The sequence below is a fragment of the Limanda limanda genome, chromosome 2, assembly GCF_963576545.1.
Source record: "Limanda limanda chromosome 2, fLimLim1.1, whole genome shotgun sequence".
Lineage (NCBI taxonomy): Eukaryota > Metazoa > Chordata > Actinopteri > Pleuronectiformes > Pleuronectidae > Limanda > Limanda limanda.
The window spans coordinates 11691547-11704884 of record NC_083637.1 but is presented as its reverse complement, the minus strand read 5'-3'; the positions used below and the strand labels follow the sequence as shown (position 1 = coordinate 11704884).

General features: G+C 44.5%; 1 protein-coding gene across 1 annotated transcript in view; it reads left to right on the top strand.

Moving 5' to 3' along the window:
• Positions 1-13338, top strand: part of cntln (centlein, centrosomal protein) — an 81351-nt gene that overhangs the window by 45304 nt on the left and 22709 nt on the right. The window contains exons 15-19 of the mRNA XM_061094327.1: positions 1477-2006; positions 5462-5543; positions 7542-7617; positions 7979-8247; positions 11999-12220. Coding sequence (XP_060950310.1) covers positions 1477-2006; positions 5462-5543; positions 7542-7617; positions 7979-8247; positions 11999-12220 — 1179 coding nt within the window. The remainder of the gene's footprint in view (positions 1-1476; positions 2007-5461; positions 5544-7541; positions 7618-7978; positions 8248-11998; positions 12221-13338) is intronic.

The following is a 13338-nucleotide window of genomic DNA, read 5'->3' as shown; positions in this document are numbered from 1 at the left end:
ACTATGCCATCACTAAGTGTTCCTTGTCATTGCCAATAAAAGAAACCCGACAGAGCCATAACTAAAGCACAATGCCTCTCAAACACTTTGGTTTTACTCTATGAAGAACGATTTGAAAGTGTTCTTCGCTCTTGGAAGGATTGGTCACTCGCTAATTTCCAAGTCAAGAGTCAGCTAGGACGTTGTTTTGGTTTTTTTACAAGTTAAAAGCAATTCCAGTTGTTACTACAGATAAAAACTGTTGGAGTGGAGTATAGGAACGTGTATTAAGTTCGCAGAGAATACAACATTTTTGTATAGTAGCTCTTAGTAGCTAGCATGCTTTTAAAACCCACGCTTTAATAAGTTTATATTCCCCCCCCCCCTCCTTTGACTTTCATAGCAGTGAATTATCAAGATTAGGGATGGCCATCTAATATTTTTTGAAAGGTACGAGGCTTCACCAGCGGGCAGACTGAGAGCCAAATAAAAGGGAAAAATTGCCTGGAGGCACAAACCCAGCAGGCATCCACTGTTCTCTTAAACAGTCTCCACCAAAGATCTAACAAACAGACTAAGTGTTCTTGGTTGCTGTCTAGTTAGGGGTGATCAGGGTAAGGGGGTGCCAGTCAGATGCCCATGATCTTGCTAGGCTGCGGAGGGGAGAGTTGACCCCCTCTCACTGGTCCAGCCTTTTACAGAGCATAAAGGCCGGAGCATGCTTCTGCATTGTCAGGGGCCAGCAGGCACGCAGCTGTAACGCAGGACTCGTTCTCATTCATGGTTTTCCAACCGTTGCGCGTGTTGCCATGCAATTCCCCGCCAGAACACTAGGCGCAGTAATATTTTTTGTCGAAGTCGGCTCTTCTTCCTGTGTTGCACGAAGAAGAGCGATTTATTTACATCGCCACGGCGGCTCCTCTGAGCCTCTTTCTGGCGGAAAAATCCGCCGGTTAGTGACGGATTATACTAGTGGACATAGTGTCGGATCTCTTCTGCCAAGTGCTCTTCTATTTGGTCCATATTCGTTCTTCTAAATCTTCCGTGGTTTCCGGGCATGAACCGGAAATGCGACTCCGGAAATGATGTAGTTAGCAGACCAATCACAGGGTGACGCTTGCGGGGCTTTGCCGTCTAGTTAGAAAAATTGGCCGACGCACGTAAGGACGTAAGAAGGGCCGTGAGGGGCCCGGAAGGGCTCTTGCGTCTCCGGGCCCGTGAAAACGCAGAAGCATGCGCCGGCCTTAAGCCGCATGCGCTGGCACACCCCCCTGTTAGAAAATGTCAGTGGAGAGGAAAGCCTCCATATGCATGCTCCCACAAGCAGGTCAAATCAGGCACTATAATTTCCACCTGAACAACAACAGGATGTACTTTGACTCGTTGTTTTCAAGACCCGTGTGTGAAGGAGTTTTAGAATTTATTAAAAAAATGACAGATATGCAAAAATCAATGTTGTACCACTGTGGCCCTGTAATGTATCTCTGATTCCATCAGATTGAGCAGCTGGAGTGGAAGATGAAGTCCCTGGACGCGGAGACAGAGAGTCTGAGGGAAGAGAAAGAACACTTAGTTGAGGCCAACAAAGACTTGGCCCTCAACTGCCACAGACTCCAAGCCTCCCTGGATCGCCTGCGGACCCAGGAAGCTGCTCGTGAAGAGGCAGCCCAGGACCAGGCCCTGGTCCAGGGGGAGCAGCACCGCAACGAGATCATGGCTGTCGAAGCCCGGCTGGCTGCGTCTCAGAAAGAGGCTACCAGGCTTCATCCTCAGCTGCTGAGGCTGAGACAGGAGCTGGGGATTCTCAGAGCAGCCAGGGACTTCTACAGGAACCATGCAGCAGGGCCAGTGCGGGCAGGTGGGATCGCTAGCAACATTAGCAGCAAGGTTAAATTCAAAACAACTCGGCTCAGAGGTCCACCACAGCAGCGCCGCCACCGAGCAGTCAGCCCCAATCAAGCCATCAGCCGGCAAGGCCGCAGCCCCAGTCCCACTAAGGACGAGTGGGAGGACATGAGCGTAGATAGGTAATGATACACACGCACACACACACACAGACACACTTCTTCTTCCTGCCTCCCGCCTCATTATTTTTAGGGTGGTAGGAGCGGAGAGGGCGGGTTGGCAGAATTGTGGGGGGGCCACGCTGCATCGAGGGGACACTGTGCATATGCAAAGCGTAAGCAAATGGGTGATTGAATTTCATCGTCTGTCTAGTTGGTATTCAGAAGCCAAAAGAAGAATGTGAGCAAGAATGATAGAGAGTAGGGGAGAGGAGGGGGGTGGGGGGGGGGGACTACTGTCAGATCCTTTGAAATATCCTGGGATGCCTTGCTTGGAGCTTATTGACTGAAATTTGCATGCAAAATTAGCCACCTCTCCGCAAAAAGTTGAACCGATGCCAGGAAAGCCAAGGGATAAGGAGGCCGCCGCAGCCTTGATACCTTCCGGTGATGCCATTTTCATGCACTAGTCACGCTATCTTGAAATTGACAGTTTGGCAGTTTGATTTAATTTACTGGTCCTGTGCATTCACTAACCCCCCCTTGACAGCGCTAAGGATCCCCTTGCAAGTACCAAGCCCCCACCTTCAATCGCACACACACACAACCATACACACACAGCAGCCAATGCCTCCATGTTTAGTCATGTTTGTGTTATCTAGTGGCATGGCAATTCACGAATGTTCGCAATTCACTTATTTCCTCCAGCCACCCTTCTATCCCGCTCCCAACACACATATGCATACTCACCAACAGACACACACAAACACACAAACCCTTCCTACCCACCCTCCTCTCTCCTCTCCGTGCCTTAATTTAGTTAGATACATTTTGAATGACCCTACTCGGCTCAGTACCAGATGTCTACAAGCTGTTTAACACCCTCTAAATTACGAACCATCGACAGTAATTATTTCATGTATGTTTTATGCAAAAAAGCCACTGAGCCAACATTTATTGAGTGATGGTCGGAATGATTTGATTTCAAACACTCAGAGCTATGGCTGATATTTATTTCCCTTCACTTTCTCTCCGTGTATGCCTCTCCCTCTCCCTTTCTCTCCCTCTCCCTCTCCCTCTCCCTCTCTCTCTCTCTCTCTCTCTCTCTCCACTCTCTTTGCTCTGTCCCACTAACTCACCATCTCTTCACCAACTAATTCATCTGACTCTAATCCCCGGCTCTATCCACGTGAGGCTGTTTAACGGGGACTGGGTACAGCTATGCCCTGCTTTCCTAATGCCTCTCCGTGTAGCTAATAAGCAGCAGTCTAATATACGCTTTACCTGAGAGGAGGATCTAAGTGGATTTGCGAGAGAGGGGTCTAAACTGAGATGTTGTCTTATTTAAGGCACCTGTCAACTGATTTGTTACTGTAAAGCCTCCTGCGTCTGGTATCTCGCAGGGGTCTCCTCCAGCAGTGTCTCTGGTAGGCGCTGCCGGAAATACAGTGTTTCTGCCTAAGGAGCTTTGGCCCTAATAGTGTCAAATAAAGATGTCAGACTCGTTAAGGCTACTGCCAAGTCTTTGTTTTCCCCCCCCCCCCCCCTTCTAGTTCTCGCTGCCTCTGGCTCGCTCTCTGAATTTTTGAGCTTGCTGGAGGAAACTGACCATTTTGAGCGGATCATCAGTTTTGTGGGCGAGCAGGGGGTTCGGAGAATATCTCACTGAGTAGTTCTGCTAGAAGGAAGTGGTGTGTTTATATATTACAGAGGTTCTTGATGGACACTACATTACAGGAGGATGGCAAATTACCAAACAAAACATTACATTTTTTTCAATCTTGTGGAACTTTTTTGGAGGAAATCAAGGCCCTTTTGTTCTTAAAGATAATCCCTCATTAGGTGTTTTGATTTTGGGATCTGGCTCAGAGATTACTATGGTTTTTTTCCATTTATTCAAAAGCTTGGTGTTTCGCTCCTTGACTCCCTCTGTTTACTTGGAAGCATCCTTATCATATCCTTAGGAGGTTATGTTTTCACCCCTGTGTGTTTGTTTGTTTGTTGGGTTGGTTTGTTTGTTTGTAAGCAACATTATGCAATTACTACTGGATGGATTTCAACAAAACTAGTTTGATAGTTGATAGGATGTGGTATGGGTCAGGGAACAACCAATTAAATATTGGTGCAGATTTAGATCAGGGTGTAAATCCAGAAAAACAAAAATTACATTCTTTACCATTGCAAGGTGGGGCGTTTTTTCAAACTTTTCACCATTCTCCCAGAGATTAATTCATGAATATTTATGGATAAAAATCGGGCAAATCTAGGGGACTGATTACTTTGAGTGAATGAAATTTGATCGAGCCTGATTGGATTTAATACTGTTGGGCCTTGGCGGAGGTACAGTATGTGCTCAGCTGAGTAGTACTCAAGTTTCTCTTTAGTTTGTGTCTGTATTTGACTTGCACCGTTTTTTGCATCCAGCCTGTTAATGCACAGATCTGTGTTTTATGTACAGTATCTATACACAGGCACACAAATCCCCTGAAGCATCATCTTAAAATGCCAGCACAGCATTCTTTACTATATGATATATGGAAGCACATTCAGGAGACAACTTTAATAGTCTGTGGATTCAGTTACACTAATTATTGATGACTGATTGGCCTCATGTTAACCGTATCATAGTGAATGTAGTATTTGTTCATTTCAGTCTGAATATGGTATATATTAAAATTAATAAAAATATTGATTTAAATTTGTATTCACATGGCTTAATTTATGTCAAACTTTAGAAATCTTACCAGCAAAAACAGGGTATGTTTTTCATCAAATGCATAATTTCTTAGTTGTGGGGTCTTGGTGGTGGTGATTAGTTATCATCAGCAAGTCCCTCTGCCCCTTCCAGACCAGGTTGAGCCCTAACTAGCCCCCAGTCTTGTCAAGTACCAGTTATATCCTCTCTCTGTGGTCTTTACCTCTGCTGCTTCTCCCAGGCCCCACCTTAATAAACCCGCCAGCGTAAATGTCACTGGCTTCCACCTTCACATCAAAGGTCACTGTCAATAAACCTGTGTGAGTATGTGTGTGTATTTGAGGATGTGTGTGTGTGTGTGTGTGTGTGTGTGTGTGTGTGTGTGTGTGTGTGTGTGTGCCTCAGGAAGCCCTTACCGTGTGTCCATCAGATGCAACTTTGCTTGGCTCCGCTCAGCCGTGCCTCTCACACACGTCTGTCACACACAGAGGGCTAATGAAGGCCACAGCCGCTCTCATACATGTTGATGCATTCACTATCAGCACCCGACTCTGCAGCTTTTCACTTAATTTACACCCACATTTACACTTCTAGCTCAGAAATTGGATGGGACATTGATTTTCTGTTGGAGGGAGGGGCGGCAAAATGCACATATTTTTGCCTGATGTCAACTAAATCAACCATAAATGGTAAATTGTTTTTTTGTTCAAGGGTGGTACTTTCAGAACCAGTGTTGTGGGTTCAGCTTCTGGTCTGTAATAACCCCTCTCACCTTTCTCCACAGTGACAGCGGTGAGGAGTACTTGGACAGTCTCGACAGTGCGCCCTCAGGGAAAGCACCTCGCAGACAACATGCAAACCGAAAGGTTGGTTTGCCCTCATCCTTAAATCAAATAATAAAGTTATATAATCATAAGCTGTATCAGCACTGTGTACAAATTTGACCTCTAGATCCTAAATATCTAATTTATTTCTGTAAAAATGGTTGCAATGTGATATTCATTATATTCGGAGGAAAGGTTTCCATATTTATGAGTGAAGATGATGTGTTGAGATTCTATACAAAACAAAATTGCCAGCAGAATTTAACCAACATTTATTGTAATTTAATTCAGAAGATTCCTATGTGCTCAATTATGTTAAGCTACATTATCAAAGCCATAGAAAATGTTAGGATTAATAGCACCCCATTGACTTTGAAAACTTAGCCCATACAATGAACTGCTATTTTGTTTATCAGTTAAAGCTTGGGTAGGTCATACTGGAGAAGCTTGCAAGAGCAGACTACACTACCAAAATATGCCACAGATACAACCACCAGCCTCCATTGGTCCTCTCGTCAAAGCCGCGCCTCCAAAACACAAGAACGTGCACTGTGTGACAACTACCACATGCTGACTTTTCTGTGACTCGCTCGTAAACGTCTGACAATCGTTTCTGCCTGAGCGGTTTGTGTCCCTCTGGGTTGTGAAGATCTCAGCCCTGTGCAGTGAGAGCACGGACGGAGTGCGTGTTGGCAGGCGGGGGGGTTGTGACAGACAGCGATACAAGCCAATCATTTCATTCAGTCCAAATAAAATGATTGGTCAGTCGTGCAAGGGTTTTACAAACACCTTACCAGCCCCATCTTCAATAATTCTGAATGAATTATTTGTTGCTGCTTCTGAAATGTGCATTCTTGATGCTTGTCTTCATCATATACAACACTTTACTGGACGTCTACAATTTTTTTTACTATTTTAACTCTTTCACTCACATTTCATGAAGCAAACAATTTATCAATTAGTTAAGAAGATATCTGTCCAATTAACTGTTTCCCTGATGATACATTTTTTTGTTTTTCCATTGTGCTTTGTTGCATGGTTTCGTTCGTGCCAATGTATGCATCTTTTAAGTGTCCTCTCCTTTTCCTCCTGCGATCACAAAGTCTTCCTCATGTCTGGTTGCAGATGCTCTTTTCTTCTCTGTCTCCTTTTCTCGCCATGAAATCAATAGGCCTGGACCCTTACTCTTGTCCACATCAAACCACTTCACAGCAGGACATGGCAGCTCCAAGCCCCAGAGAGATATGTCTGTCAAGAAGAGAGATGAAGAGAGGAAAAAGCAGGGACCTTTCTAAAGATACTTTCCTTTTCTCTTCTCCATTTCTCTTTTTTGGAAGGAAGGGAACAAGGTAGAAGATGGAGAGGAAGAGAGGGTGGCTGTTGTAAATGTTGCTAGGGAGCTGTCAGGACCCCTAGTCTCAGATCCCCTTTTACTTTTCCCCACTCCAGATCTGCTAAATGTGCCCATCAGCTCCTCCGGGCTCATCGCTATGACAGCCCGGCCCCTCACGCCGCGCTATGTCACAAACCAAAGGTTTCGTCTCGCTGCTCCTCTCCACATGGCACTGTTTGATCAAACCTGGCACTGATCAAATCCTATCTGACCCTGTACAAAGGAAACAGGCAGAGAGGACGGGGGGTAGGGGAGTGCTCTTTGATGTCACTACAAACAACGGTGAAGTTCCGTAGCGTCTTGCATCGACACTTATGAGTGTAAATGATTACACACTCGCACACACACACTCGTCATACTGTAGGAGTGAATCTGAGCTCTCAGACTGATTGAACAAAGGCGGCATTTGCAAGCATCTGTCAGAAGTAATAAGTGTGCTTCCAAGCGTTTAACTCCAAGTCAGTCGAACACGCTCAGGTGAATTATTAAAGCACAGGGTGATTTGTCTTGTCGCGTTAAACTGAGCACACACTGTGATCACAGTGTCATTATGAGCCGCGTCTCAGGAAGCGTAACATGTCAACCGGTTGTGTTACATTAAAACAGCTGCTTTTCATAACTGTCTCTGACTTTGCGGCTCCTTTTAGTCCTACAGGTGTTCACGGATCTCAGAAGCCCCAGAAGCTGAATCTCACAGAAAACAACCCAATGTTCCTGCCCGAGGTAAGAGACGTTTTCCTTTTTAGTACCAATGCAAAACTACGAAAAATCTAATCCACTATTAATTGAAGCTGGATAAACATTCAATGCATGTATGCTGTCGATCAGAAACAAGTATTTCAGAAGTTAACAAGCTTTGTTGTTTTGTTATTTTTTCACAAGAATCTGACACTCCTCAAGTGGGTATAAATGGAAAATGTGAATCATTCAGGTTGTTAAATATATCTCAGTTTTCACTGTTGCATACACACAGACTCCTTCACACCCGGCTGTTAACTCCCAGCAGTAGCTTCTAAATAGGGATTTGGAATTTTCCTGTGCTCTTGTCAACTCTGAGGCGTCTGCATGTACTTCCTCCTGTTAGACGATAAACAGCATGAGCCCTGGGAACTAGGGACGAGAGGAGAGAAAAGGAGGTGGAGGAAGAAGAGGATGCTGAGGACCCAGCGCTGCTCCTCCTCCTCTGCTCTGCAGCAGCGCGTAGAGTCCCTACAGCGTCACATTGACATACTGCAAGGTGCCAGGAAAGATGCTGTGCTTTCAGCCAAAGAGCTGCGGAGGGCCAATGAGAAGATCGTGGCACGGCTCAACTCCCTCACTGAGAAACTCGGCAGCAGGAAGCAGCTCACACAGGTAACTTGGGGAGAAAACACAGGGAGATGAGTAAAGAGGAAAGCCTGTTGTAAGCTTTGGGAAGTTTCTTATTTGTCTCTCTTTGTCTTTATTTTTCTGGTTCTCTCGTATTTGCTATGAGCTGAGAGTGCAGCTGTAGCAGGTCCTTTGCCCTTATCATGCTTAATAAGTGTGGCTGACAGGCCTACCCTCGCCTGTGGAGGTCAGCACCACAGAGCAGCAGAGAGAGGGAGAATCTCTCTCTCTCTCCCTCTCCGACTCGGCTGTTGTCTCATCCTGCTGAATGTTTCAGTGAGCCAGCTCTCCACAACAATCTGTGTCACTAGCTGTTACATTTCTTCAAATCCATGCACTTGTGTGCACAGACGAATACAAGGTGACTGAGTCCAGTGCCATACGCCCGTTGAGTTATTTACTACCTGCCTCCAGGTAGGAAACTCTTAGACTTGGTATAGATTATAAATAAAACACCAAGCACTTTGCCCCCTAAACAGTATCTTTCCTGTCAGGGCCTCCTTGTAGACACCAACATATGTACACACACACACACACATACAAATACACACACCAACACTGAGAGAGACAGAGTCGTTAATCCGATAGGAGGCAGGAGACTTGGTGGATTCAGACATAGCAGCAGCCAGTGGAGGTGCACTGGACACCTGATTAGGTGCATGTGTCTGTATGTCTGTATATTTACTGTGTGGAATAGTACAGATAAAGTATATTGCACTTGTACACACAGGTCATGAGTGCAGCCCTCATAGTGTTGCTACCTAGGAAGTGGCCCTTGTGCTCCTACCCGGGCATCTGATTGCAGAGGCCCAACGAGACCTTAGACTCAGACACAGCAGTAAAGGCACACAAACACACACACACACACACACAAAACAGACTGTTGTGTGAATGTGTGGACAGAGAGGGAATTGTTGTCTTCCTTTTTGTTTCCTCTTTCCTTGCAGTATTAATGCCACTCCTCCAGAGAAAGTTTCAGCCAACCGACTGGCCAAAGCCAGGTCTTGTTGCCCTCTCTGGAAAGGGCAAGAGGTGATGGACTTTGGGCTCGTTCCAGCCGGTCCGGGCCAACTCTCTAACTAAAACCCTCTGCTTGTAATTGGCTTAGGACAGCCTCCACAGGGGCCATCATGTGAGAAGTAGCATGGCAGTTTCACAGGAACTTGTTTGTGTTGCTCTGTCTCCTGATCCTTTGGCCATTCTGTCCTCCCCTTGTTGCTTCCTTCCTCGTCTCCTCCAGGCCCAAATCCTTATTTCCTTATTCCTTCCATTCTTACTTGCTTTCCCTTATTTTCCTTTTCTGTTCCCCTGTTCTTGTGTTTTTTCTATGAGTTTGGATTGTGAGCGTTTAAATATCTCAATAACCGAATGTAATGGTTGATATATATATTAAAACTGGAAGTGAATGACCAGTTATGATTCCTCATCAAGTCAGTCTATGATCTTTTATGAATGTTTAAAATATTTACTTTCATTTTCTCTTGAAGATAAGGTGTATTAAAGTCTGTTGAAAACATGTCAGCTCATGTGACCACTCATGTTTTATGTTGGGATTATTATTGCAGATATTCCCTGATTTTAATATTATCATCAGTATTTAATACAGGCCAAAACCTTTGAAAATGAGGCCTAATCAGTTGGAATTCTCCTTTAATGTGTAATAAGAAGCTTAAAAAGCTCAGGTGACAGGTGAAGTGCACCCTCCTCGTAGAAATGTCACGCATATAATCTAAATACCGGCTCCTTTGGTTGCTTGGATTATCAACCTCACTCATTATCGGTACTCTCCCTTTTGCCTCACTCTTCGGTGCACTGGGCCGCCGTCTCCCCCAATTTTCCCATCTTTATCTCTTTAAGTGTGGAATGTCCTCCCCTCCTCTAACATGTAAGGCGCCGGGATTATCACAGGATTAGGGAGTGCATCAGACATCACAGACTAAACCTAAAAAGCTCTGTAGCACTGTTTACATTTTAATGACAGTTGCAGCACATACCACATAGAGAGTCTGGCCAGCAGGAGGAATACAAAGTGACTACGGAGTTGGCACAGTAACTTGAGTAAACTTTATTACATGGTACCCTTCTTGCACCCCAAAGTGCTTCTCAAGACAAAACAATACAAAATACAAACAAGAAAAAAAAGTCAATAATACAAAATAAAATAAAGACGAGGGATAAAAATAAATAATCAAACAGAACTCTAGACAGAGCCTGTAGACCGTCACAGTGATAACAGGCTGTTGTTGAGTGCCGGGAAAACTATATCTGAAAACAGTGGTATTCTCACTCCCTCTTTTTTTGTTTGTTGATAAAAAGTTAATATTCGGTAGAGAAGTTTCTATAAGAGGAGCTGAGGCAGTTAAAGTGAACCAGGCATCTGTTAAAAATATAAAGCAAGACTACGCTCAGTAATAAAATCAGTTATACAAAACATGTTGCTAGAGAGGGAGCTAATATTCAAAAGTGCTAACTCCAGCAGCTCCGGTCTGGGCCTCACTGACTGCCACAGACACTGTCAGAAAGGTTCTGTGCATCTCTGAAACAGAGTGCAGCTGTCGCTCTGTGGGAAAAGAGAGACAGATAGAGAGCTGTCCTCTCTTCCAGCCTAATGGACCACCAGTATATCTGTCCATGTCAGTGTCATCTCTCACCGGGGCTGAAAATGGCCTACAAAATCAGAGCCTGTCTTACAGGAAGTGTCATCAATGCCACTCTTAATCCGTGCACCACTGCCACTGCAGCCATCGCCTCACTTTTCCCTCTCTACACCTACTCCCACCCCCCCTTCCCTGGGGATATGGCATGTGCGTCTTCAGCAGAACAGAGGAAACCTAAAACAAGAGGGATTCTATTAAAAGGTGTCAGCCAGCAACCAGATATCAATAACCTCCATGTATGCAGAACAGAGAGCAAACCCCTGGGAATCTGCGGTTTCACTCGGCTGTGGGTGTGTGTGTGTGTGTGTCTGGCTCTGCGTGTGTTCCAGTATTTACCCCATGAGTGCAGCATACATCTTCATGTATCATGTCTCCTATTTGTGCCATTAAGCATTCTTGATGTTTGATATGATATCAGATCAGCTAATTGTGGTAGTATTGAACCCAAATTACGAGATGTGTTTCTGCCTCATATTTTCTTAATAAAGAGACAAAGAGGTTTTTTGTTTTTTTTTTGCTCCACCGCACACGTGTGGTTAAAAGTGTTCACCTCAGACGCTTATCTTTAAAATCATCGATACACTGTACGTTGTCTATGATCAACTAGTGCCATTATCCTTCATCACTCGAAATCCAACCACTCACCAAATGCTGAACTCCCTCTGTCCCAAAGCGCTGTGTGATTCTGCAGGACGACTTTATTATGCATGCCAATCACTGTGAGAATTAGGCCCTGTTGACTGAACAGCAGTATCATGTGTTTCTGAATTAGCATAAAAAGGCGTTTTTCTTTCACAGAGGTGATATTAAAGCAGAGCCCATAGCTCAGCCATGGTTACCACATACACTATTTCAGACATATTATTTAAGTTGTCTCTGCCTTTATCTTATTCAAGTAAGACTTACCGAAGTTAGAGTATTTCTTTCTTACAACAGTAATATATTTTTGTATAGGACAGCAGAGAAAGCTAGGTTTGGCAATATCAGGATCATATCTCCCATCACTATTTGGAAAAACTTGTATTCTTTTCCGCGCTATCATCACTAGCAACCAATTGTGTCTGTCGGTCAATCTGCAGAAGCTGACCTCCGACCTGTCCGGTGTGGAGCAGCAGAAAAAGGTTCTGGAGATGGAGCTGGAGCAGTGGAGGCAGATCACTTTCCCTCAGCAAACCCCACCACCTCCACCAGCACCTGTAAACGCAGAGTGCTCCTGCCAGGGCAGAACCATCCCCTCCCCAGCTAACCCGGCCCCCCAGGCCCTGGAGGCTGAAGTCAAACAACTCCAAGCTAGACTTAAGGTTAGTTGGTCTAAGACTTGTTTCTCACAAATAGAACTCCAGAGGTAATGAATTTCCTTCAGGCTTTGTACACGCCTTATGAGATAAAGCTCTTAATAGGATGATGGTATTAAAGATTGTGTTCATTTCCAATTTTGTGCACTATGAAGCTTGAGTGGATAATACAATGAATAACTGGAACATTTATTCAAAAAGTAGTAGTGTTTCATACAAAAATGAATGAAACGCTACATTTATATTTATATTTATAGTGGTTTGTGAACAAAAGGAAGAAAACAAGATTTTTTTGTTGCTGTTTCTTACTTACTATGCAATACCACAAAGTATTGGATTAAACATGCATTTATGTTTTACCCCTGGTATTTCTTCTGTATTTTATCAATATTTCTGAGTCACTTTCAGATCTCCCTGGTTTGAATGCTCTGCAGTCCTTGAGGAGTTAAGACACTCTGAAAGAAAACACACTCAAGGTTTTACTTTCAAATCATGATGCATAAAAAATAAAAAAAAACACAGATTCTTGAGCCTTTCAATTTACGCTTGGCATCACCTGAAATTGCATGTGATTTCAACATGAATTAGCATTTCTTATCATTTGATCTTATTACGGAGCACCTGTCAGGCAGATGAGAAATGAGGAATAACAGTAGAGACGTGCCCTACATCACAGGGAATGAGGTGTGAGTGGTACCAGGGCGTTATCACCCTCTCCACAGCCAGCTCGTCAGTGTCACCAAGCAGATTGCTGCTGTCGTTACACACAGCCGCAGAAGTCATGTCGGGTGACACCAAGAGGGTGAGGTGAGGGGTGCGCTGTGGGGGTGCACAAACTGAGTGAGCGCATTGTCAAAAGCTTGTACTGCTGCGCTTCCCACAAGGGATATGGGGCCCTTTAAACCAAAGTGAACATGCACGTTCAAATATCCATCAGTGTTATGATCAGAAGCCAGCCTGTCGTCATGCGCCATATGTCTCTGTTGCTCATGAAGCAAAGAGCAAAGCGTAGAAGTGGTTTATTTTTCAAAAATCTTAGCGTGAAGTAGAATATGTCTGCAAATTGTTATTTTTTCCTAATTACTCCCCTTATCTTATCCACGTTTATAAATACAGTTTTCCTC